Source organism: Prionailurus viverrinus, chromosome B3, assembly GCF_022837055.1.
Source record: "Prionailurus viverrinus isolate Anna chromosome B3, UM_Priviv_1.0, whole genome shotgun sequence".
In the NCBI taxonomy this organism is placed as follows: domain Eukaryota; kingdom Metazoa; phylum Chordata; class Mammalia; order Carnivora; family Felidae; genus Prionailurus; species Prionailurus viverrinus.
In genome coordinates this window covers 54,611,169-54,637,327 of record NC_062566.1, presented here as the reverse complement: position 1 = coordinate 54,637,327, position 26,159 = coordinate 54,611,169, and the positions used below count along the sequence as shown (strand labels likewise).

Here is a 26,159-nt window from a genome sequence, read left to right as displayed (position 1 = left end):
ATGTGACTCTTGATCTTGGGGTTGTGAGGTTGAGCACCACGTTGGGTGTAGAGATTGCTTAAAAGCAAAATCTTTAAAAGATATATTGAGGAATAAGCTATGAAATAATCTACTCCTCTGCTCAATTGCAGCATATAAAATTTTTTGAGTCAACATAAACTGAAGACATATGCCAAATAGTGTTCTGAGCTCAAAAAGGGTCTCGATTGCACAAGAGAAATAAATGACATGATTGTTGCCCTTAAAGAAAACTCAATTTAAACACAAAATTCCTGTTATTCAACCTTACTTGCCACTTTATAATAGATGCTTACCCTGAAAATAAATCTTAAAACATTATTTCTCTGTGATTATACTGCCTTTTCAGCTATATGAACATATTTATGTCTACACATTATAACCTAAAAGATATTCCAAAAGATAGAAACTGGTATTTGAAAAATAATTTTATTTTAGAGCAGTTTTAGAAATACAGAAAAATAGTGAAAATATTAAAGAACTCTCATATACCTCACATCCAATCTCCCCCATTATTAACACCCTATATGAGCATGGTACATCTATAACAATCAATTAATGCATTATTATTAACTAAAGTTCATATTTTATTCAAATTTCCTTCATCTTCTCCTAATGTCCTTTTTCTGTTCTAGGATCCTATCCAGGATACCACATTACATTTAGTAGTTATGTCTCCTCATGCTTCTTTTGCCTGTGAAAGTTTCTCAGACTTTCCTTGTTTTTGATGACCTTGACACTTTGTAGGATTACTGGTCCAGTTGAGGCAATTGGAATTTGTGTGATATTTTTTCTAACGATTAGACTAGAGTTAAGAGTTTTGGGGAGGAAAACCACAGAGTGGTGCTCCCATCACATCATATCAAGGATACATACTAATAACATGACTTATCAATGTTGTTGCTAACCTTGATCACCTGGCTTAAGGAATTGACTTTTACTTCCATTTGTTTAATGCCTAATCCAGAACTATCTATAGGAAAGTGCTTATACACTGTCATGATGATATGTGGATTTGGTTCCTTTAGTAGGGAGAATAGCTTGAAGAGGTAACCATCAAAATGGAATAAAAAAATTTTTTCCCTGGGGGCAGAGTCAAAATAGGGCTGGTTTTTAAGATCAGCCCTGCCACTTGCCAGACATATCACTTTAAGCACATTACTTCTGCATGTGTAAAATGGAATAATGGACTAAGAAACAAATAGTTCTTTTAAGCATCTATTTAAAAAATGTATGTGAATGTGTTTTGTACAATATTAAATTTTTATATGTCAGAATCCCATATAAAAATGAAAACATTTTTGCAAGAGTAATATCTAAGCAGTTAATACTATTTTATAGTTAATTTTCAACTGCTGGCTACACAAAGCAAGGCCATTATGAAGTTGAGGAAAAGGATACATGGGAAGGGCCATTATAGTCAATGATCTTCTATTTTTGCTTTGCTCCCTTTTGCCAAAGTCTGCTTGTCATTTGAGAGTGAAGGGGATTTATGTGATCTCATGAAGCTGGAGCAAAGAATTCAAGTTTGATGTGAACTAAAGATTAATAATTTTGGCATTACTTGTTTTTATGTAACTATGAGAGAGAAATCATCACTCTTAAAGGTGCAATAATTCTTTCAGGCTACTAACTTCTAGGCAAGTTACTTCATTTTTTTTAAATTTTTTTTTCAACGTTTATTTATTTTTGGGACAGAGAGAGACAGAGCATGAACGGGGGAGGGGCAGAGAGAGAGGGAGACACAGAATCGGAAACAGGCTCCAGGCTCTGAGCCGTCAGCCCAGAGCCTGACGCGGGGCTCGAACTCATGGACCGCGAGATCGTGACCTGGCTGAAGTCGGACGCTCAACCGACTGAGCCACCCAGGCGCCCCGAAGTTACTTCATTTTTGAAATGGACAGGATGCATAGGATAATTATTCAAAGATGACAAGTCTTTTTGCCCTGATTTGAATGAAAATACCAGTTTTTTTCATTCTTGAGATTTTATTCTTATGGAAGTTCTTGAAACTGAAGTTTGAAAAATAAAGCAACTCCATCTTCTCCTTAAACAGCCAATAACTTAAAAAATTTTTTTTATGCCACGACAAAGGAAATCTGCAGAAAAAACAAAAGAGGTGGGGCTTTTTCTTCCTCACGGTGATTAATGCTGAACGTATAGCAACGGTTAGCCTGGTATAATGCAAAGAGCAATGAAGTTAAGGGAACAGTGATCTGGCTCCAAGTCTAACAAGTCCCAAACAAGATAAGGGACTTTGAGAAAGTTTCTGGAACAGTTTTTTGTATTAGACTCCTCATCTGTATAACTGTGTTGTTGAGAAGATAACATGAGACTAGGCATGCAAAAATAATTTGTAAAAGAGCTATTTCTAATTCAGAGTGTGCTGTCAGTAATAGCATTAGTTATCATTCATTGAGGTAGCTTCTGGACTTTCTATTTGGAAGCCTGTCTCAAAGCAAAAGCAGCAGTAAGTTTAAGAACTCACACATTCTGAAGTTCTTCCCTTCCGTGCAAGGAGTAACCTTGGAAACCTGGCTGGCACCACCCCGTTCAGTTATAAAGCTTAGTTTTTCTTGATTTGTCTTTGTAATATTGGGAGCACCACTATTTTATGGTATTTGTTGTTTACTCTCCACATCGTCAGCACAGACGAGAAAATCTATCTACTGAAGCAAGTACAGAGCCCTTCTAGTCGCCCTTTCTGCCGCATCTCACCGACTGTTATCCCTACAAAGCGGTCGCAACCGCAGATGTCCTCAAAGACGAAAACTCGCACGAGAGTCAGGGTAGGGTAGGCACTCCCTGGACCTTGGGTCAAGGCAATCAGGGTAAAAAATTGAAGAGATTCGAATTCAGGTACAAGAGCTAACACAAAGCGCCAAAATTAACACAACACTCTTCCCAACAGAGATAACACTCGCGAGATAAGACTGCAAAGGGCGAGAGAAACTCACTTTCTCGCGAGAAGAGGGGGCGTCGGCGGAAACTAGGCAATGGCCCCCTAAGCGACCCGGACCCAGCCAATGGGCGGGGCCAGAGTTAAATCCGCCCCCTTCCGGCACCTTTCCCCGCCCCCCAGCCCTGAGGTGTTGGGTCCCGGGTGCAGGCGGCTGGGTTCTCCTGGTTCTACCCGGATTGTGCAGGGTCGTTTTCAAAGCTTTGGGAACACGCTTTGGCCTGATTTGAGGAGGGGGGGGCGGGGAGGGGCCTGCGGCTTGCGGCCCCGCCCCCTTCTCCGGCTCTCAGGCAGGCAGATTGGCCCGCCTCCTCCTTCGGCCGGCCCTGGGGCCGCGTCCCCCAGGCAACTCAGCTACTGAGGCCTGAGATTCTGGCCGCAGGTGTCCGCGGCGAGGCCCCAGGGCACAGCCTAGTTCGACCCCATGGTGGGTTTCGGGGCTAACCGGCGGGCCGGCCGCCTGCCCTCCTTCGTGTTGGTGGTGCTGCTGGTGGTGATCGCGGTCCTCGCCTTCAACTACTGGAGTATCTCCTCCCGCCACGTCCTGCTTCAGGAGGAGGTGGCGGAGCTGCAGGGCCAGGTCCAGCGCACCGAGGTGGCCCGTGGGCGCCTGGAGAAGCGCAATTCGGACCTCCTGCTCTTGGTGGACTCGCACAAGAAACAGATCGACCAGAAGGAGGCCGACTACGGCCGCCTCAGCAGCCGGCTGCAGGCCAGGGAGGGCCTGGGGAAAAGATGCGAGGATGACAAGGTAAGGACGAGCCCTCTCCTCTCAGTCCTCCTACTTTCCTTTAACCCGGCGTAGGGGCATTAGCCTACCGCGGCTGCTTTATGCCTTCCGGGATTGCAGCCTTGGAGGCTCCTCTTACCGCCAGTAACCCTTTTTCTATCAGACTTTTCCCGGTTTATCACTGCCACGTTCTCCAGTCGCTACCAGGCGAAACTGGCCACAAGTTCTGGTTCTCAAATGTGGCCTGTGTGTGGATACCGCCTGTTCTCCAAGCTCAGCTGCTGAGCTGGCAGTAGCAGTCATCTGGCCTATGTGGCTGCCTTAGGTTTACAGATACACAAATCTGGAGACTGCCAGGTTTGGTGTAGGTATTGTTGCCTTATCCTTATTCCGTGCACACTGATCAATATTAATTTCTTCGTTTAAAGAATGGGCCTCCTCAGACTCCTGTACCTATGTATATTTTAAGCAGTATGATTTTTATTAACCTCTGTAGGTGGATATATTAAGTAGTTGAAGAATCAGATGCTACAGACTTTTTTTTTTTTTTTTTTTTTTGTGTGTGATCAAAACGTTATGATAAATGGGCCCTGGAGCCGTATATGAGCCACACTTGTGACTTTGGCATAGTTAATGCAAAATTATGTACTCAATTTGAATTGTTGATGAAATTAACCAAAAAGGAAGAATCTATAATAATGTTATAAGCAACAGAATCTCATGCCAGTGTCCTTGCTATTCTTGAAAGAAATAAAAATGAAAATTTCCATGCTTAAGTAGCTCTTAGGGTTCGTGTTTTATGCAGATGGAATGCCATACAAAGTTTAAATTTAAAAAGTTTAAAGCTGTACTGTAACCAGACCTGCTACTAGTCTTTTTTCTCACCAGCATATTGGAGTTATATTATTATTTTTTATGTTAAATGTTTGGTTTTTTTGAGAGAGAGTGAGAGAGAGAGAGAGTGTGTGTGTGTGCCTGTGTCCACGCGCGCCCACGAATGAGCAGGGGAGAGGCAGAAAGAGAGAGAGAGAGACAGAGAATCCCAAGTAGGCTCCGCACTGTCAGCACAGAGCTGGTCGCGGGGCTCGAACTCAGGAACCATGAGATCATGACCTGAGCTGACATCAAGAGTCCAACGCTCAACTCACTGAGCCACCCAGGCGCCCCTGAAGTTACATTATAAATTTATGACTTACGCCACTTCTGTTGGTATAGCAGAGTTGTGGAAATTTATGGGTGGGCTAAGTAGATGCCTTTTTTTTTTTCTAGACCCTTCTTTGGTAATCTTCACATTGTTTTCTGTGTGTTCCTAAGCTTTTATTTTGTATATAAAAATCATTTATAGTAAGTCATTATAAATTAAAATCCCATGAGCTCCCAACTTCCCTATTGTCACTTGCCTACACCTTCTTATTACATGCAGATTGGGGCCCTTAGTTAATTGCAGCTCTGTAACCCTCTGCTTTCCCCCACAACAGACATCCTCTGACAGGAGCAACAGATCAGCAAATTTATTCCCTTGCTATATACACTGAACTCTAAAGACTGAAAAATTCTCTTGAGTGGAGTAGGAAGAAATCTATGAAATTTTTGAGTATTAAAAGAAGGTCTTCAGATTTGGCTAGGCATTGCTATTCAAATTCTCTCCAAGCTGAGAGGAAAGATGTCTTTTCTAGTCATTTATACTCTGGATTCCATTTCTTCCATCTACTGATCTGTTATTATGTTTCTTTCAGTATGGTTTCACTTTTACCTTCAACCAGGTGCATGTGACCCCATTCTAAATTTTTTTTTTTATTGCTCTATATGCTCCCTTCTCCCAACCAACCAATTTCTTTTTTTACTTTCACTGCTAAACTACAGTTATTGGTGGTCTCTAAATGCTTCATCTACTTCTTTTATCATTTCCATCCTAACCTTTTATATTCTGCCTGTCATCCTTCTTTTCTCCCCCTTTCTGAAGCTATTATTCTCCTAAAGGTCACAAGTGACAGTTTTCCTAGTCCAATCGAAACACTTTTTATTCTCAATTTATTTAATATCTCAGTAGTTTAGTTTTGTTGATTGTCTCTTTAGAAACCATCTCCTTTCTTGCTTCTATAATATTGAATTATCCATATTTGCTTCCTACCTTCTTCACTGTATTCTTTATTGGATTTGTTTGTTTGTTTGTTTGTTTGCCTCCAGCCCCCTAATAATGGATTGTATTCTTGGGCCTTTGCCTTTGTCCCCCTTAGAGTAGTATTTCTCAAAATGGTGTTAAACAGAATACTTTCCTAGGAATTGTTTATAAATGGTAAGGATTAAAAAAGGAAAGAGCTTTTTTCAAGATAAATGTTAAATACTGTAAGTAGAGGGGGCACCTGAAGGGCTCAGTTGGTTAAGTGTCCTCCTGTTGATTTCAGTTCAGGTCATGATCTCATGGTTCGAGTCAGAGCTGACAGTGAGGAGTCTGCTTGGGATTCTCTCTCTCCCTCTTTCTCTCCTCCTCCTCTGCACTCGCTCGCTCTCTCTCAAAATAAATAAATAAACCTAAAGCACTGTAAATACTATAAGTAGAATATACTCTTCTTAGAGTTCATAATGCTTGCTGGTGTATAAAGGCTCTGAGAAATCTGTTGGTTAATAAGGCTGTTTAATTTTGTTTCACCTAGTCTCTCAGTTTATTTGATCACAGATTACTATTTTCATGGCCTACTTGTTATCATGGTACAGAAGAATCCAGCAAAGCATTGAGAAATGTTGCCCTAGGTATCTTAACTACTTCTGTTGAGTTAATGTTATGCAACTGGCTCGCAAATCTAAATCTCTTACTTGTGTGTCAGTTTCATATTTTGAGCTAGCGATAGCATCTTTGTTGGAGTGTGTATGCATGTTTATTCTTTGAGCTGCTAACAGAAAGGGTCATGTTGGTCTAGATGAGCTGTAGATGAAATTTATCTGTTAGAGGTCTTTTGTTTATTGCCTCTACTCCCTTGATATCTGGGGAAGTATATGGTATCTTAAAAAAACATTTCAAGCTTTGAAGACTGCAGATACAGCTTAGAAATCTAATTCAGTTTCTAGCTGTGATGTTGGGCAAGTTATTTAACTACTTTGGATTCATTTCCTCATCTGTAAGATGGAGAGCTTAGTACTCACCTAGGTATTATACAGATCTGAGATCACATGTATGTAGAAGTATCAAACTTGACATGTTACAAATCAGATTGTAGAAAAAACAAAGCCTGAAACTTTCTTATTTTCTATAACAGATCTAAAATTCCCTCTGGGTGGTGATAGTGTTGGAGGAAGAAGTAAATTGGACAATGAAAAGTGTGTCTTCTATTTTAAAACAGATTTGTTCATTTAATGTATTCTCTTGAGTAAAGGCTCTGCCTTTCAGGGTTTTTACCTATAGACACTGGTGGTGGCCTGCTCAGTATCCATTCACACCCCCCTTCATTTTTGCAGACCAGCCCTATTTTGTTTGGTATATATACTTGCCTTTGTGATTCAGGAGTAAGTCCTGATTGGTCTAAAGTGATTATGGTAATTTCATTATTCTTCCTACTGATTAATTTAGGAAGGAGCTTATGATGTGTGGCTGGTGAGTTGTGAGGGGAAGTTTCCTAATTCCTTAAAAGAATCGCACTTGCATCTCTATGGTATTCTTACCCCAAATCTAAAATCCTTAGTCTAATCACAAGAAAGCATCAGACAGACTCATACTGAGAGACAGTCTAGAAAATATCTGACAAGAATCCTTCAAGAGTCTCACTTGAAGAGGTGGTCTTTTCTGCTGCCAGATGTTGTGCCTTCTGCATGTGATACCTGAAATGGAGACAACCAGAGTGCCAGGAGAGTTAGCTAGAGAATGAATGAGGCACTGAACATCATGGAGTAGAATGTTGCAATAGAATATTGGTACTTGTTATGTGAGATACAAAATGTTTCCTTATTGTTTCAGTCAAGTTGAGATTTCCTTAATTGCATCCTAAGGTGTCCTGTTAACATTCTCATTGTCAGGGTAGTGTCTGAGGGGTGGGTTAAGTTTCATATGTTCCCAAGGCAATGTGGGTAGTGACCTCAGCTCTGCATATTTGGGGGTCTTCAGTGGTCTTTATCTTATCAATAGTGTCTTTATCAAAGTATCAACAGTGGTGTTTAGATGCCTGACACTAGGTACTTTTACTCTTTTTGGAGATCATGATCCTATGGAGGCATCACCCCCTGTATACTCCCCTCTTCCCAATAGATGTTCCACACCAAAAGTTCTTTTGCCCTGCTGAGATGCCTTAGGTATGATGTGTGGATAGGGAGTGTTGGCAAGGTAGTCCCTTGCTCAGGCTTTCTTCTTCTTCTTCTTCTTCTTCTTCTTCTTCTTCTTCTTCTTTTTTAATTTTTTTAAACATTTATTTATTTTTGAGAGAGAGAGACAGAATGTGAGCAGGGGAGGAGCAGAGAGAGAGAGAGGGACACAGATCTGAAGCAGGCGCCAGGCTCTGAGCTGTCAGCACAGAGCCTGATGTGGGGCTCGAACTCACGAACCGTGAGATCATGACCTGAGCCGAAGTCGGATGCTCAACCGACTGCGCCACCCAGGCGCCCCTCTTCTTCTTTTTTTAATAAACATTTATTTTAGAACAATTTTAGATACATGGAATTATTGCAAGAGGGTTCCCATATACCCCACACCTAGTATTTCCTGTTATTAGCATCTTACATTGCTATGGTACATTTGTCATAATTAATGAACCCCTTTTGATACATTGTTATTAACTACAGTCTATACTTTATTCCAGTTTCTTCATTTTTTCCCTTATGTCTTTTTTCTGTTCCAGGATCCCATCCAGAGTACCACATTATGTTTAGTCATTATGTGTCTGTAGGTTCCTTTTGGTTCTGACAGTTTATTCTTGATGACTTTGACAGTTTTAAGGATTACTGGTCAGATATTTCTCAACTGGGACTTGTCTGATGCTTTTCTCAGGATTAGATTGGGATTGTGGTTTTTATGGTTTTGGGGAAGAAGACCACAGAGGTAAAGTGTAATTCTTAATTACATCATATTAATGGTATATCTCTCAAAATGACTTATCACTGTTGATGTTAACCTTGATCACCTGGCTTGATCTGTTTGTCAGGTTTCTCTGCCTGTTTGTCAGGTTTCTCTACTGTAAAGTACCATAAAATTAGTCTTTTTTTCTCCTTTTCCATACTGTACTCTTTGGAAGGAAGTTGCTATGTGCAGCCCGCACTTAGTGGGGAATTATACTCTACCTCCTTAAGGTCAGAGTATCTACATAAATCATTTGGAATTCATCTGTGTGGACCTTTGTCTCTTTTCCTTCATTTATTAATTTATTCAATCATTTATTTATATTAGTATGGGCTCATGGATATTTATTTTATACTTTAAGTTATAATCCAATGCCATTGTATTTATTCTTTTGCTCAAATTGTTATAATTTTTACCACTGGGAGTTCTTTGAGTTGCCTTCTGTATCCCTTTTGACATAATACCCATCACTGTGACATGCTCCCTACTTGCTTTCTGGCACTATAAGATGCTTCCAGGTCATCTTATATATTTCCTGCCCCGGTCCTAGAATCAGCAATTTCTCTAAGGAGTCTTTGTTCCTTTTATTGGAAAATAGTATTAGAGACTAAGATCTAGGTGCTAGGTGTGCTCACTGCTACTGTCAGGCTAGCTTTGGAAATCTAGGAATCCCTGCTCCAAAGGAATTAGAAAGGTGATGTTGGACTTCTTCCAATTTATTATACTATCCTGCCATTTTCAACCTGTTAGAATACAGAAATAACTTAAGGGAGCTTAAGTTGTCCAGTGAAGTAAGAAGCAAGCCCTACTTCTCTGGGATTCCCCCATATTTTATCTTATTTTTTGCCTTCTCCTAAAGGAGTCCCCCCTAGAGGGTTGTATTAGTTTGCTAGGACTCTCATATACAATGCTACAGACTGGATTGGTAAAAACAACAGAAATTTATGTTCTCACAGTTCTGGAGTCTGAAAGTCCAAGGTTGAAGTACAAGAGATTGGTTTCGTCTGGGCCCTCTCTCCTTGGCTTACAGATGGCTGCCTCTTGCTGTTTTGTTATTACATGTTTGTTCCCCTTTGCACACGAGTCCCTGGCATCTCTTCCTCTGCTTAGAAGGACACCAGTCACAGTGGGTTTAGGGCCCCACCCTAATGACCTCATGTTAACTTAATCACCTCTTTAAAGACCTTATTTCCAAATAGGTTACATTCTGAGGTTCTGGGATTTGAGGCTTCAATATATGGATTTGGGGGGAATCTGTGACACGCACAATGCCTTTTTTTCCTCTTTGTGTCAGAAAGGGCCTTCCTTCTCCTTCCTGTGTGTAAGAGCATTTTTCTGATCTCAACTTGAATTCTTCCAATGTATTATTTACGTTAAAGCTGTATGGTCCACATGAGCCAAGTCAAGTTCTTGATAATTAAAAGGAGTCATTATAATGTAGAAACAGACCTCCCCCAAATTGTTGCATTATTACAAATGCAAAATAAAAAGTCAGTTTTGAGGTTTGAAGCGGAATAATAAATAGTCTCTTTTCCCTTTAACAACCACAATCTTCCCTGAGGCAGTATATACCTTTGTTTAAATAGGGAAAAGGTAATGTGCCAGAAAGGAGGATGAGAAACATATTACTTTTTTTTCCTCCAAAAAATATCCTTAGCATGTGTGTGTGTGTGTGTGTGTGTGTATACAACGCTCAGACACATGCGAAATGTGTATATGTAAAACCTTGGCACAGTGGATGTCTATTACTGTGGACTCGACTCTTGGCACTGCCATTTAGTATGTGTATAACCTTGGGCAAATGACTTAATTTCTCTCTGTCTCACTTTGCTCATCTGTAAAATGAGGACAATAATAGTTACCTCTCATTCTTAAAAGTTTAAATGAATAAATCATTAACATGCTCAGAATAATGCCTACTATATAGTAGAAAGAAAGAGAGATAGAAAGAAAAAGAAAGAAATGTTTAGTAAGTGTTGTATTAGCCACTATTATTCCATATCTACTTCCTTTTTCCACAGCTACATCCTGCCTTCTCTCCAGGATGAAGAGAGTTCCTGCCCAACATCCTGTCCCACCTCCAGCCTACCTGCCTCACCCTTTGGTCCTGGTTGTTTGACTTTTTCCCCTACCCCATTTCCTGGTCCATTTTTAGTTAGGCTTAGTTCACTCCTCCCATATTTTCCTTAACAGGCTCCCTGGAGGCCTGCCTGTTCCTCTGTGATTTAAGGATCAGCCTTCTACAGTTCTTCTAACATGCTGCACCTGGTAATTCCTGCCTTTGCCTCTGTTTCACCAGTCATAATCTGCCAAATTCTAGCTGTAATTTAATTGCTACTTCAAATTATTCATAAACCATACAAATTCATACTTCCTCTCCAAACTATATTCCTTTTATACTTTCTTGATCATGCAACCATTATTGAGAATGAAGTTAGGAAAAAAAAAAAAAAGACGGAGGTTAGAAATTTTGGTGTCGTCTTTGATTCCTAGCATCTCATATTCAGTGATTCAACATACAGAGGAGTTCCTTGATCAAATTGAGCTAAAAAACATCACTCTGGTAGCAGAATAGAGAATTGATTGAAAAGGAAGCAGCAGTAGCTTCCTAACTAGTCTCCTTGCCTAGGTCTCTATTTCTTTCATTCTGTTCTCTCCCTTAAGCAAATCTGATCTTCCTCAAACCTTACTTTCAGAGGGCTTATATCACTGCATTAATTATGATGTCTAACCTTTAATGTCTTCCATGAAGTGGCTTTAACTACCTTGTCTCCCACTATCTCCTGACTCAAAGTGTGATACAGACATGTTGTTTTGCTTACTTTTGTCTTCCCACCTGCCTTTCTGTGTCATGTTAATTCCTGTTTTTTGTACTTTTGTTCCTTTTCTTAGTCTCTTACCTCTTTTCTGTGTATGTATTCTATCATCTTTTGCCCAGCTTTTGATCTGTGTCCGAGACTTCTGACCCAGGGCATGCTTTTCCTTCCTTATACACTCTTTACACTTACTGACTGAGCCACACTATTTATTTTGTTTTTCATTTTCACTAGTAGTTTCTTGTATGTTAACGTTGTCTTCTCAACAAAATTTTAAGTTCCTTGAGGAAGGAGCAGATTAAAATTTTTTTCCTATGGGCTCTTTATTTTTTTCAATGCTTATTTATTTTTGAGAGAGACAGAGTGCAAGTGGGGGAGGGGCAGATAAGAGAGGGAGACACAGAATCCAAAGCAGGCTCCAGGCTTCAAGCTGTCAGCAAGAGCCTGGGTGCGGGGCTCGAACCCATGAACTATGAGATCATGACCTGAGTTGAAGTTAGACGCTTAACCGACTGAGCCACCCAGGTGCCCCTCCTGTGGGTTCTTAATAGTCCATAGTGCTGATACATAGTGTTATGGGTTACTGGATTAGTGTGGACCCTAATCCAATGTCTTATATCCTTATAAGAGGGCATTTGGACATGGTTACACAAAGACACACAGGAAAGAAGGTCATGAATTGATGGAGGCCTTGACTGGAGTGATAAATCTATAATCCTTGAATGACAAGGATTGCTAGCAATCACTAGAAGCTAAGAAAAAGGAAAGAAAGGATCTTTCCCTAGAATCTTCAAAGAGAAAGTGTGGCCCTCTTAATTTTAGACTTCTAGCCTCCAGAATTATGAGGAAATAAATTTCATTTGTTTTAAGTTTTAAGTGCCACTGAGTTTGTGGTGCTTTGTTATGACAGCGCTAGGAAAAAACTAATACAAGCGTCAATAAAAACTCCAGCAGACTTTTTGTTATTGAAACTGACAAGCTGATTCTAAAATGTATCTGAAGGGGCGCCTGGGTGGCTCAGTCAGTTGGGCATCCGACTTCAGCTCAGGTCATGGTCTCGTGGTCTGTGGGTTCGAGCCCCACGTCGGGCTCTGTGCTGACAGCTCAGAGCCTGGAGCCTGTTTCAGATTCTGTGTCTCCTTCTTTCTCTGACCCTCCCCTGTTCATGCTCTCTCTCTGTCTCAAAAATAAATAAATGTTAAAAAAAAATTTTTTTAAATAAAATGTATCTGAAAATGCAAACAACATAGAATAGCCAAAGCAGTTTACAAAAAAAAAAAAAAAAGAACAAAGTTGGAATGGGGACACAAAAGAACAATAACTGCCACCTTACAACATATACAAAATTAACTTGAATCACAGACCTAAATGTAAAAGGTGAAACTATGAATCTTTTAGAAGTTAACACAAGAGAAAATATTTGTGACTTAGGATAGGAATGGATTTTTGAGGGCACAAAAAGCATGAACGTAAGGAAAAATATTGGTAAATCAGACCATCAAAATTAAAAACTCAAAAAGCACTATTTTTTAAAAGAAAAAAAGCAAGACACAGATTGGAAGACATATTCACAGTATACTTAACAGACAGAAAAATTATTTAAGAACATATAAAAACTTCCTAAATCTCCATAAAAAGAAGATAACCCATGGGGAAAATGGGTGAAGAAGAGTGGGAGGTACACTTCTGGTTATGGAATGAGTAAGTCAAAGGGATTAAAAAGTACAGTATAGGGAATATAGTCAATGGTAGTGTTATATAGCATTGTTTGGTGACAGATGGTAGCTATACCTGTCATGAACACAGCATAATTGTCCTGATCATTATGTTATATACTCGAAACTAATGTAACATTATGTGTCAATTATACTTCAATAATAAATAAATAAATAAATAAGTAAGTAAGTAAGACAACCCAATTTTTAAACATGAGCAAAAGATTTGAATGGATTTTTCATCAAAGAAGACTGGTGATGGCAAATAAGCGTATGAAAAGGTGCTCAATGTCATTAGTCACCAAGAAAATGCAAATTAAAGCCACAGTGGGGCATTACTCTATATCCATTAAAATGGCCTACACTTTTTTAAAAGTTTATTTATTTATTTTGAAAGAGAGAGTGCGCACGTGAGGGGCAGAGAGAGAGGGAGAGAGAGAATCCCAAACAAGCTCCTCACTATCAGTGCAGAGCCTGATGTGGGGCTCAAACTCATGAATTGTGAGATCATGACCTTAGCCGAAATCAAGAATCAGATGTTTAACCGACTAAGCCACCCAAGCACCCCTAAAATGACTTACATTAAAAAGACTTACAGTCTTTTCTCAAGGATGGTGCCAAAGGTGATGAAGGAAGCCCTGCCTCTTCCAAAGCTGAACCCAAAGCAGAGGCTTTGAAGGCCAAGATAGCAGTGCTGAAAGGCATCCATAGTCACACGCAAAAAAGATCTGCACATCATCTACATTCAGTGGCCCAAGACCTTGCATCTCCAAACAGCTGAAATATCCTTGAAAGAGAGCCCCCAGGAGAAACAAGCTGACCACTATGCCATCATCAAGTTCCCCCTGACTACCAAGTCAGCCATGAAGAAAATAGAAAGCAACAACATACTTGTGTTCATTGTGGATGTCAAGGCCAACAAGCACCAGATCAGACAGGCTGTGAAGAAGCTCTGTGACATTGATGTGGCCAAGGTCAACACTCTGATAATCAGGCCCGATGGAGAAAAGAAGGCATATGTTCAACTGGCTCCTGACTATAAAGGTTTGGATGTTGCCAACAAAATTGGGATCATCTAAATTGAGTCCAGCTGGCTAAATCTAAATATAACCTTTTTCACCATTAAAAAAAAAAGTAAAAAAGACTTACAATACTAAGTATTAGTGTGGATGTAGAACAACTACAATTCTTATCTGCTGGTGGGAGTATAAAAGTGTACAACCACTTTGGAAAACTGCTTAGCAGTTTCTTATAAAGTTAATTATATACTTACCATATGACCCAGCCCATTCCACTCCTAGATATTTACCCAAGAGAAATAAAAACATATGACCACACAACAAAAAAATTATACACAAACATCCACAATAGCTATATTAACAAAAGCCTTAAATTAGAAAAACCCAAATGTCAATCAGCAGGTGAATGGATGAACAAAATGTGATAAATCTGGAGAGTAAAATATTACTCAGCAATAAAAAGGAATGAATTACTGATACACTCAACAATATAGATGAATCCCCAAACCATTATGCTGAAAGAAGCCCAACATAGAACAGTACATACTTATGATTCCATTTATATAAGTATTATAGAAAAAGGAAACTAATCTATAGTGATAGAAAACAGAACAGTTGTCACCTGAGGTCAGAGGTGGAGGAATGGATGACAAAGGAATGAAAGGAAACTTTGAGGGGGTGGTAAAAATGTTTTCTATCTTGATTGTAGTAGTGGTTACACAGTTGTATAAAGCTGTCACCTGTCATCAAATTATATGCTTTATATAGATGCAATCTGTGGTATGTAAATTATAGGGCAGTGAAGTTGTTTAAAGATAATTAAAACATGTCGTGGAGATGACTGGGTGGCTCAGTTGTGAGCATCCAGTTCTTCATTTCGGCTCAGGCTGTGATCCCAGGATCATGGGATTGAGGCTCACGTTGGGCTCTTTGCTGAGCTTGGAGCCTGCTTAAGATTCTCTCTTTTTCCCTCTGCTCCTCTCTGTTACCTGCATGCATTCTCTCTCTCTCTCTCTCTCTCTCTCTCTCTCTCTCTTTCTCCCTCTCTCCCTCTCTCCCTCTCCCTCTCCCTCTCTCCCTCTCTCCCTCTCTCTCAAAAAAAATTAATAAAATAAATAAATACATACATAAATATGTAAATGAATGAATGAATAAGACATGTCATAAAAGGAGGGCAAGAAGCCAGTCAATGCCTTCCTATTGCTCTTAACATAGCTTACAAATCTTTTTACAGTCTGACTCTAGCCTTGCATTCCAGCATTCAAATATTATTAATTCTCCCTTTAGTTCCCTCCAGTGCACATACTGAACTTTTACATCCTGAAACCTCCAGGGCTTTTCCTATTCTGCTTTGAAACATTCAGTGTCCTCTATTCAAAACTGTCTTCTCATCTGTTCTAAGCTTCTTATTCCTCCAAACCTCTGTCTCTTTCTTTACCTCATTTCAGCCTCATCTTTTTTTAGGACTCAGCTAAAACTGTCTTTCTCAAGAATGTCTTCCCCCAAACCCTTAGTTTGGGTTAGGTCTTCCCCTCATAGTCCCTGCTCAACTGTAAGCTCTCTAATCATGTATACTGTGTCTGTCTCTCATTCACTGCTGTATCCACAGTATGTAGCATAGGTACTGCCCCCCCAAAGAAACTCAAACATTTGATGAATAAATGAAATTAGGGTTAAAGATGGAAGTACAGAGTATATAAACATTGAATAGGAGAGGGTTAGGATGAGAGAAAATGGGTGTTATTGAAGCTAAGGAATAAAAATTTCAAGAAGGAAGGACAGATCAGTACAAAATTGCTAAAGAGAGTCTAGTTTAAAAGTGAAAAATGTTAGTTGATGAGGCTTTAGTTAATCATCAAATGGGAAAAAATTTTGCCTCAAGGTGAATTTAAATTAGATATATAGGATTGAAATTATAAGGTACAAGTATATCATTTTATATTAAATACAAAAATGCTTCCTGTAGATAAGTTTTGAAGTCATCCTTGGGGGGAAGCACCTAGTTTGCCAGAGAGAAAGAATCAGGCATGGAAGGCAACTGAGGTAACATTGTTCAAAGGAGGAGCTACCTGACCAGGAAAAAATAGGGCAAGAAAGTTAGATAAAGTTAGTTAGCAGTCAGAAAGAGAACCTTGAAGCACTGTGGGAAACTGAAATATACTGCATAACTAGACTGTGCCTAGAGGGAATGCTGGATTTTCAGTCAAAGGAAATGTTAATTTTCTTCCAAGGAAGAGGCTAAAATGGGGAAACCTTAGGTCTTCAGCCACAAAAAATAGTTCTTGCTTAATGAAGTCACAGTTCACAAAGTTCTCCTTATCACTCAGAGGACAGATACTACATGCTACACTATAAGAATTGTTTCTTTTCCTCTATGAATTGGGTAGAAGGAAGCTCTTGAATGTCCTTTTACCTTTTCTCTGCATAACTAAATCCTAGCCATCAATTTTCAAGAATCAATATAATTAACATGGGAGCAAATTGAAAGGAGAAATACGAAAATAAGAAAGGGAGACAAAAAAGAAAAGTAGGGACAGTTTTCTAAGATCTTAGTATATAGTAAGTGCTCAATACATTTTTGTCAATTTAATTAATATATTTGGGTTTTTGAAGAAAGCAATACAAGACCAAATTTCTTCAAGACTAACTGTACCACTGTACCCAGAAAAGAAAGGAACTAACATTATAAAATGGCAAACTCTGTACTGGTGGACAGACTTTTACATATTTTATTTCATTGATCCTCCTCATTTTATGAATGAAGAAACAGGCTTAAGAGAGATAAAAGAAGGGCAGAATTTTAAATTCAGGTCTGTTTGATTCTAACAACCCTTGTTCTTTCCAGTAAACTATATTGCCACACAGTATTTTATACATGTGTTTAAAAATATATAAAATTACATATATAAAATAAAATTATATAATATTATATAAGAGAAGTTATCTCTCTAACAAATTAAATAAATTTTGAGTATTTACTATGTGTATTAGTTGCCCAGAGCTGCTGTAACAAAGTACCACAAACTGGATGGCTTAAAACAACAGAGACTTGTTATCTTATGGTTTTGGAGAATGGAATTCCAAAATTAAGGTGTTGGCAGTGTTGTGCTCCCCCTGAAGCCTCTAGGGGTAAGATTCTTCTAGCTTCTGATAACATCAAGGGTTCCTTGGGTTGTGGCAGCGTAACTCTGGTCTCTTGTCTCCATCTTCTATGGCTGTCTTTCCAATATGTCTGTGTGTCTTTGTTGTTTTACATGGTGTTTTCTTCCCTAATCTGTTTTGTCTTCTCATAAAGATACTGGTCATAATGGATTAAAGCCTATCCTAATCCAGTATAACTTCATTTTAACTTGATTACATCTGCAATGACTGTTTCTAAGTAAGGGTCATTCAAAGGTACTGGAGGGTTAGGACTTCAACTCTTTTGGGGACACAGTTCAACCCACAGTAAATCTATAAATCAATTTGGAGTGAATTGAATCTTAACTCAATATTGAATATTTCAATCCATGTATATGGTGTTTCTCTGTTTTTTAGCCTTCTTTAAATTCTTGCAACATTTTATATAAAATTCCCAGTATTTAGGACTCCTACATATTTTACTATACTTATTTCTAAGTATTTCATGTACTTGATGCTATCAAAAATGGAATTATATCTTTTATTCAGTTTTCTACTTGTTCTTTGCAAGTGTGTAGAAATGCTCTTAATTTTTGTATATTGATAATTTTGCTGCACTAGAACTCATTAATTGTAGTATTAATGGAATCTAAGGAATTCTAAGGAATCTACCAAAAAAAAAAAAAAGGCTGCAATACTCATTAGTAGTAGCTTTTTTTGTAGATTCTGTAGAATTCTCTATATGCATGATCATGTCATCTACAAATAGAGACAGTTTCCCCCCCTTGCCAATTGGATGGTTTTTATTTTATTTTTCCTTGTCTTATTGCACCAGCTAGGACCTCTAGTACATTAAATAAAATTGGTGAGACTGGATAATCTTGGAGAAAATGCATTTGACAAAGTTTAATACCCATTTGTTGTAAAAACTCTAAGCAAAATTGGAATAGAAGGAAACTTCCTCAAATTCATAAGGGGTTTCTATCAAAGCCCCACAGCTAACATATACTTAATGGCAAAAGACTAAATGCTTTCTCCTAAGACCAGAAGCATCAAGAGTTTTGAGTACTTGATCAGATTGAGCTTAAAAGATTACTCTGGCTACAGAATAGAGAATTTATTGGAGGGAAGATAATTATGTAATGGAAATAATTATAAGGTTTTTATTTAAAATTTTGTTTAGGGGCACCTGGGTGGCTCAGTTGGTGAAGCATCTGACTCTTGATCTCAGCTCAGGTCATGAACTCACGGTTGGGATTCTATCTCTCCTTCTTTCTGCCCCTCACCTGCATATGTGCTCTCTCTCTCTTTCTCTCTCTCTCTCAAAATAAATAAATAAACTTAAAAATAATTTTTTTTAAGTAGTGCAGGTAAGACATAATGGAGTCTTTAACTAAACAAAGTGCAATTCTTAACCTGGTTAAGAAGGTTAAGAATACAAGCCTCAGGGAGCATTTTTGTTAGTGCTAATGATGGGGGAGCATTAATGGCATTTAGACATGGAACTAGGAATGGTAGATGTTCTGTAATGGGAGGGAGAGTCCCAACAATGAGGAACTGTCCTGCTTCAAATGTTAGTAGCACCTTGATGGAGAAACACTGGGTTATTAAAGCATAGAAATAGAGTTAAGATTTTGTAATATATTTGATGTGCGATGGGCATTCAAAGATGGATCCCTTGATAATTGGTTTGTGCAACCCACCAGATGGTGGTGCTATGACTTGAGGTAGGAACCTTAGATTAGAAGTTAGTTTGAGGGGTGCCTGGGTGGCTCAGTCAGTTAAACGTCTGGCTCTTGGTTTTTGCTCAGGTCATGATCTCACAGTTCATGGGTTTGAGCCCTGTGTTGGGCTCTGCACTGGCAGTGTGGAGCCTACTTGGGATTCTCTCTCTCTACCTCTCTCTCTGCCCCTTCCCAAATTGCACTGTCTCTGTCTCTCAAAAAAAATAAAATAAACTTAAAAAAAAAAAAAAAGATGTTAGTTTGAGAGGGACGCCTGGGTGGCTCAGTCAGTTAAATGTCCAACTTTTGTTTTCGGCTCAGGTCATGATCTCACCGTTCCTGGGATTGACCCCTGTGTTGGACTCTGCCCTGACAGCTTGGAGCCTACTGGAGATTTTCTCTCCCTCTTTCTCTCCCTCTCTCTCTCTCTCAAAATAAATAAAACATTAAAAAAAAAAAAAAAAAAGCTAGTTCCAGAAAAGTAGAAACTTTGGTAAGTTGAGTTTGAGGAATCTGTGAAATATCAAGTAAGTAATTGGAAATATATTTCTGGATCTCAATAGAAAGGATAGGCTAGGGACAGATTTAAATCTGTTATGGTTGTTGATGTCATAGGAATGGTAGGTTGTAGAATAAAATGGTGCATATGTAAGACAGAGCTTTGCGTCAGATAAGGGGATAGAAGAGGAGGAGCAGGTTTGAATGATTGAGAAAGAGTAGCCAGACAGAAAGGAAGAAAAAGCCCCAGATACTGTGGTGTCATATGTAGGCCAAGGGAAAGAGTTTTGAGAGAAAGTTGTCAGTATTAATTGCCATAATTATTTATTTGTAATTGTCTCTCCATATCTAGATTGTGAGCCAGGCATGGCTATATGTTTTATTCATCTTTGTATTCACACGGTTCTTGGCATAACATTACTTAATAAATGTTTAAGATTCTTTTTTTTTTTTTTTTTTTTTTTTGAGAAAAGAGAGACAGAGTGTGAGCAGGGGAGGGCTGAGAGACAGGGAGCTGAACTGTCAGCACAGAGCCTGGTGCGGGGCTTGAAACCACCAATGGTGAGATCATGACCTGAGCTGAAGTCAGACACTTAACCAACTGAGCCACCTGGGTACCCCTATACATGTTTAAGATTCTTGAGGGCAGGGTCCATCTCTCTTTATCTGCTATGTTTAGAGTACCTGGTTTATACCCAGTTAATAAATAATTACTGAATGGATGACCATATCTGCATATTTATACTGCATCTTTTATTTTGCACCTCTTTTTGTGTGTGTGTTTTCCAACTTTATATTGTGAATTTCTTCACTATAAAAATCTGTAAAGCATGTACACATGTATATATTTGGTACTGTGCCCTATGTGTGTAATATTTAAATAAGTAAATATTTGATGATTGATTCAGCAGTTTGTACTGCCTCTTAGCTAAAGTGTGCATAAATATGTGCTGGGGCTACCATAGATGTTATCCACATATCTGATTACACTACTTTCTGGAAGGCGTGATCAAAATATTCTGACGTAAAACTACTCATTATGAACCCTATCTTTCTAACATGCATAGAATGTATCTTTGTAATGTATGCTAGTACTTTAGATTAATATCTTGTTCATGTAGAAACCCAAAAATATTTTTCTGGTTCAATTTAATATTCAAACGAATAGAAGAAAACCTTGGGGTTAATTTAGTGGGAGTATAGTGAAAAAATTATTATATATTGCATATCTTCAGGGACTTGTTTCATAAACTGGAAGCTAACTTGAAATAAATTCACACAGGGTAAAATGAAATAAGTCATTTTACTGACATAGTGCTTTCTGATTTTTCAAAATTATGTTACATGCAGAAGTCATTTATTTGGGAAAGTATCTTCCATGTGCTAGGTTCTAGGCATAGAAAGATGATAAAATTCAATACTTGTCCTTAAGGAACTCAATCTAATGGGGGAGATGCACATAGAGAAATAATCCATAATGCATGATTAATGCTATGATCGAACTATTTACAAAGGGGTTTGAAAGTACAAAAGAATAATTGATTAACTGCTCAGGAAGTGAAGAAAGAAAGGATTCACTGAAGATAAATCCTAATGGATGAAGAGTAGTTCACTAAACTTAGAAAGGGGGAAAGACAAAAGGAACATAAATGAAGGCAGGAAAGATTGAAAGTCTATTGTACCTTCACAGGTCAGGCAGTTCAATAGGAGCATGGCATGTGAGGTACATGGTGGTGAGAAGGAAGGAAATTTGTGGCTGGAGATGAAGGTGTTTAGGGCCAGACCCTTTATTAACATTTTTTTTTATTGTGGTAAAATATATATAACAAAATTTACTATTTTAACCATTTTTAAGTATACAATTTAATGACATTAAGTACTTTCACAATGATGTATAACCATTACCACTATCTATTTCTAGAACTTTTATTTTAATGTTTTATTTGAAAGAGAGAGAGACATCCGAAGCAGGCTCTGTAGTGACAGCAGAGAGCCTGATGCAGGGCTCAAACTCACAAACTGAGAGCGTGATCATGACCTGAGCCAAAGTCCGACACTTAACCAACTGAGCCACTCATGCGCCCCTATTTCTAGATCTTTTAAACCATCCCAAACCAAAACTCTGCACCCATCAGAGCAATAACTGTTCCCATATACCAGCCACTGGTAATATCTATTCTACTTTTTGTCTCTCTAAATTTGTGTATTCCAGATACTTCATGTAACTGGAATTATACCATATTTGTCCTTTTCTGTCTGGTTTATTTCACTTAGCATAATGTTTTCAAGGTTTATCCATGTTGTAGCATGCATCAGAACTTCATTCCTCTTTATGGCGGAGTAATGTTACCATATATAATTCTGTTTATACATTATCTGTTGATGGACACTTAAGTTGTTTCTACCTTTTGGCTGTTGTGAATAATAATACTACTTTGAACATTGGTACAGAAGTATCTGTTTGAATCTCTGTTTTCAGTTCTTCTGGGTATTTACCTAGGAGTGGAATTGGTGGGTCATATGGTAATTCTATGTTTAACTTTTTGAGAAACCACCAAACTGTTTTTCACAGTAGCTGCAACCAGTGTACATGGTCACTAGCAATGCACAAAGGTTCCAGTTTATTTATCCTCATCAACACGTTTTGTTTGTTTGTTTTGTTTTTGATAATAGCCATCGTACTGGATATGAAGTGGTACCCACTGTGCTTTTGATTTGCATTTCTCTAATGTCTAACAATGTTGAATATTTTTTCATGTGCTTCTTGGCCATTTTTATCTTTGGAGAAGGATTTGTTCAAGTCCTTTGCCCATTTTTAATTAGATTATTTGTTTTTGCTGAGTTGTAGGAGTTCTTTATATGTTCTAGATATTAAATCCTTATCAGATATATATTTGCAGATATTTTCTCCCTTCTGTGCATTATCTTTTCATTCTGTTGATACCATCCTCTGATGCACAACAGTTTTAAAATTTATTTTTTAAGTTTATTTATTTTTGAGAGAGAAAAAAAAGCATGAGTGGGGGAGGGGCAGAGAGAGAGGAAGAGAGAGAATCCCAAGCATGCCCTGTGCTGTCAGCACAGAGCCTGATGTGGAGCTTGATCTCATTAACTGTGAGATCATGACCTGAGCCGAAATCAAGAGTTGGATGCTCAACTGACTGATCCACCCAGGTACCCCAGTTAAAATTTTTTTTTAAGTTCACTTATTTATTTTAAGAGAGAAAGAAAGTACAAGTGCATGTGCACCCTTGTGTGCACCTGAGCAGAGGAGGGGCAGGGAGAGAGGGAGAGAGAGGATCCCATGCAGGCTCCTCATTGTCCACATAGAACCTGACACAGGGCTTGAACTCACAAACCATGAGATCATGACCTGAGCTGAAGTCAAGAGTCTGACACTGAACCAACTGAGACACCTAGGCACCCCACCAAAGTTTTTAATTTTGATGCAATTCAATTGTATCTATTTTTTCTTTTGTTGCCTATGCTTTTGTTGTCATATTTAAGAAACCACTCCCAGGGGTACCTGGGTGGCTCAGTTGTTTGAGTGTCTGACTTCAGCTCCAATCATGATATCACAGTTTGTGAGTTTGAGTGCCACATCGGGCTTGCTGCTGTCAGCATGGAACCCGCTTTGGATCTTCTGTCCCCCTCTCTGTCTTCACATCCCCATTGATGTTCTCTCTCTCTCTCTCTCTCTCAAAAATAAATGAAAAACACTTAAAAAAAAAAACCGCTCCCAAATCAGAAATCATGAAGATTTATCCCTATGTTTTCGTCTTAAGAATTTTATAGTTTTAGCTCTTAAATTTAGGTTTTTGATCCATTTGAGTTAATTTTCTTTTGTGGTTAATTTTCTCCTTACCTTAGAAGGTAAGCATCTAACTTCATTCTTTTTATTTATTTATTTTTTTAACTTCATTCTTTTGCATGTGGTTATATAGTTGTCCTGACACCATTTGTTGAAGAAATTATTATTCTCCCCATTGAATGGTCTTAGCATTCTTATTGAAAAGCCTGTTGAACATATATGGGGGGTTATTTCTGGGCTCTCTAGGGCCAGACTCTTAAGTCTAAAATGCCATACTAAGGAGTTTTGATTTCACCTTGCAGGTCATAGGGAACAATATAATTCAATTTGTTTTTTGAAAAGATAGTCATGAGTGTAGTAAAGGATGATTGTAGAGAAAAGAAAATGAAACCAAGATCAGTTAGGAAATACATTACTGCAGACATTTAGGCAAGAACTGTGGGTCTGTATTTACAATGGCAGCAAGAATAGAGAATAATAGAGTCGAAAGACTGGTAAGTTTGATATTTATAGCTAAACTCCAAGGTAGATAGGACTTGCAATTCCATTTTATAGATGAGAAAATTAAAATTTTTAAAAGTTATTTACCTCTGGTCTCTAGTACCTGAAGTTGGAACTAAAACCTGGTTTTATAATTCTGGTTCATAATTCTGGTTTTATAATTCAGTGGTTCATAGTTCAGTGGTTTTCTTACCATACCATGGTTACTTTCTCAGATGGAGAATTATAATAAATGGTGGGGAACAAGAGGTTAGTTTTGGGACTGGTCATGTGTAACATCTTTAATGAATGACTTAGAAAAAGTTCACAGTGTACAGATGGCATTCTTAAAGGGGAAGGGTCATGAACAGAAAAATCATCAACTGTGCATTGGGAAAAACGTTGAAGCTTTAGTGGAGGCATTTAGAGAAAATAATCCAAAATGTACTTACTTATAGGATAAGTAGCTCTGAGTTATCAAAAAAAAGAAATTGGCGGGGCACCTCCATGGCTCAGTCGGTAAGTGTCTTGACTCTTGATTTTAGCTCAGGTCATGATTTCACTCACAGTTCCTGGGATCGAGCCCTTCATCAGGCTTTGCGCTGACAGCACAGAGCCTGCTTGGGATTCTCTCTCTCTCCCTCTCTTTTTCCCTCCCTCTCTCTGTCTCTCTTGTTCTCCAAATAAGTAAATAAATAAATAAACTTAAAAAAAAAAAAAGGAATCAGGAATAAAATAATATGCTAGGAAATTCTGTGAAATTCCCAGTGTATTATTTTAGCCAAAAAGGCTAAATTTGAGGGACCACCATGCTAGGTACTGGGAACAGTAAAGATCTTCTACCAGCTAACATTTGTTAAGCACTTACTATGTGCCAGGCACTGTTGCAATCACTTTATCTCAGGCCTGTGAAGCAGATAATATTCTCATTTTACAGATGAGGAAACCGAAGCACAGAGAAGTTTAATAAGCAGTATGTCCAAGATAATAATAAGTTATGGATTCAGAATTCAGACCCAGGCAGTTTAACCTTAGAGCCTGTTCTTTCAAGCACTACATTACTGGGTTCTGCATAATCACAGTCTTTCCTTATGTGCAACCCTTTGTTCAGTATTAATTACATGATAGAGGCTTAACAAAGATACAAAGAACAACTGACATCAAGGGATGAAAGGGCGGTTACTAGAGAACCATCTAAAAAGACGTGAAAAAGCATATAACTAAAAATATGGATGTATACTTTCCATACCAAATTCAGCAAGGTGGTTTTATGTTTATACACATCCTACTAATTAAGACCCATTCTGAGAGCTTATGCTGGTGTCTTAATGCCATATGATATCTTTTACCTTAACTAAAAGAAAGGAAGAAACTGTTTTACAGGTTAGTGGGGAAAATTTCTTAACAAGTTTTACTTCTTTAAATGGTGCTTCCCCCCAAAACAAAAGACATTTACTCTTCAAATATTGTTGTGGTGCCTGGAATGCCTTCAATTGGAGATTTGTTTGAGTTAACAGCATAGTGTCCATATTTCCCAAAATCAGGACACTATGTCTGAAAAAGAATTAAAAAAAAAAAACTGTGGTGAAAAACCATGTAACAGAAAATTGACTATCTTAATCATTTTTAAGTGTGCTGTAATGTTAGCTGTGTTGTGCATAATGTTGTGCAACAGATCTCTAGAACCTTTTCATCTTGCAAAACAGAAGCTCTATACCTATTGAACAAAGCTCTCCTTTTCCCTTCTCCTTAGCCCCTGGCTGAAAAAGAATTTTCTTGATTTGAGAAAAAATTTTAATATAAAAACTATTACAGTGGCATAAAATTAAATGTTTAATTGCACAGATAAGGAATCCCCTTCATTAACAGAAGAAAATTATATTAAATTGGAACCTTTAGAAAATCTAGGACACATACTCACTCAAGGCCCTGAGAACTAAAGTGAGCTTTCTAGTACAATCACTTCTGGGGAACTAGCATCAGAGAACTAAGGGCTGACTCTGCCATCACTTTTTTTATTTGAAAGTAATGAGTGTGATCAGCCGAGGTAACTTTCACAGAACTTGTGCTGAAACCCAGTTTTGGCCTCCTGCTAGGTAGAAAGATTATTGTTGGAAGTCTAAGTCTTGTAGCTTATTCTGGACAGCTTAAACACATTCCCTTAAATCCACTCTAATCAGGCTTTTGCTCTCACCAGACCAAGTGTGGTTCAGTATTTGAGACTTGGC

The 26,159-nt window shown here is 38.3% G+C and overlaps 1 protein-coding gene and 1 pseudogene across 2 annotated transcripts in view; both read left to right on the top strand.

Annotated features, from left to right (window-relative positions):
- The first annotated feature begins 3,105 nt into the window (after window positions 1-3,105).
- GOLM2 (golgi membrane protein 2) overlaps window positions 3,106-26,159 on the top strand; it is a 104,632-nt gene continuing 81,578 nt past the window's right edge. For both annotated transcript variants that reach the window (XM_047862992.1, XM_047862991.1), the window contains exon 1: window positions 3,106-3,728. In XM_047862992.1, the coding sequence (XP_047718948.1) occupies window positions 3,402-3,728 (327 nt within the window). In that variant the 5' untranslated portion in view covers window positions 3,106-3,401. The remainder of the gene's footprint in view (window positions 3,729-26,159) is intronic.
- LOC125168007 (60S ribosomal protein L23a-like) lies at window positions 13,891-14,358 on the top strand (annotated as a pseudogene).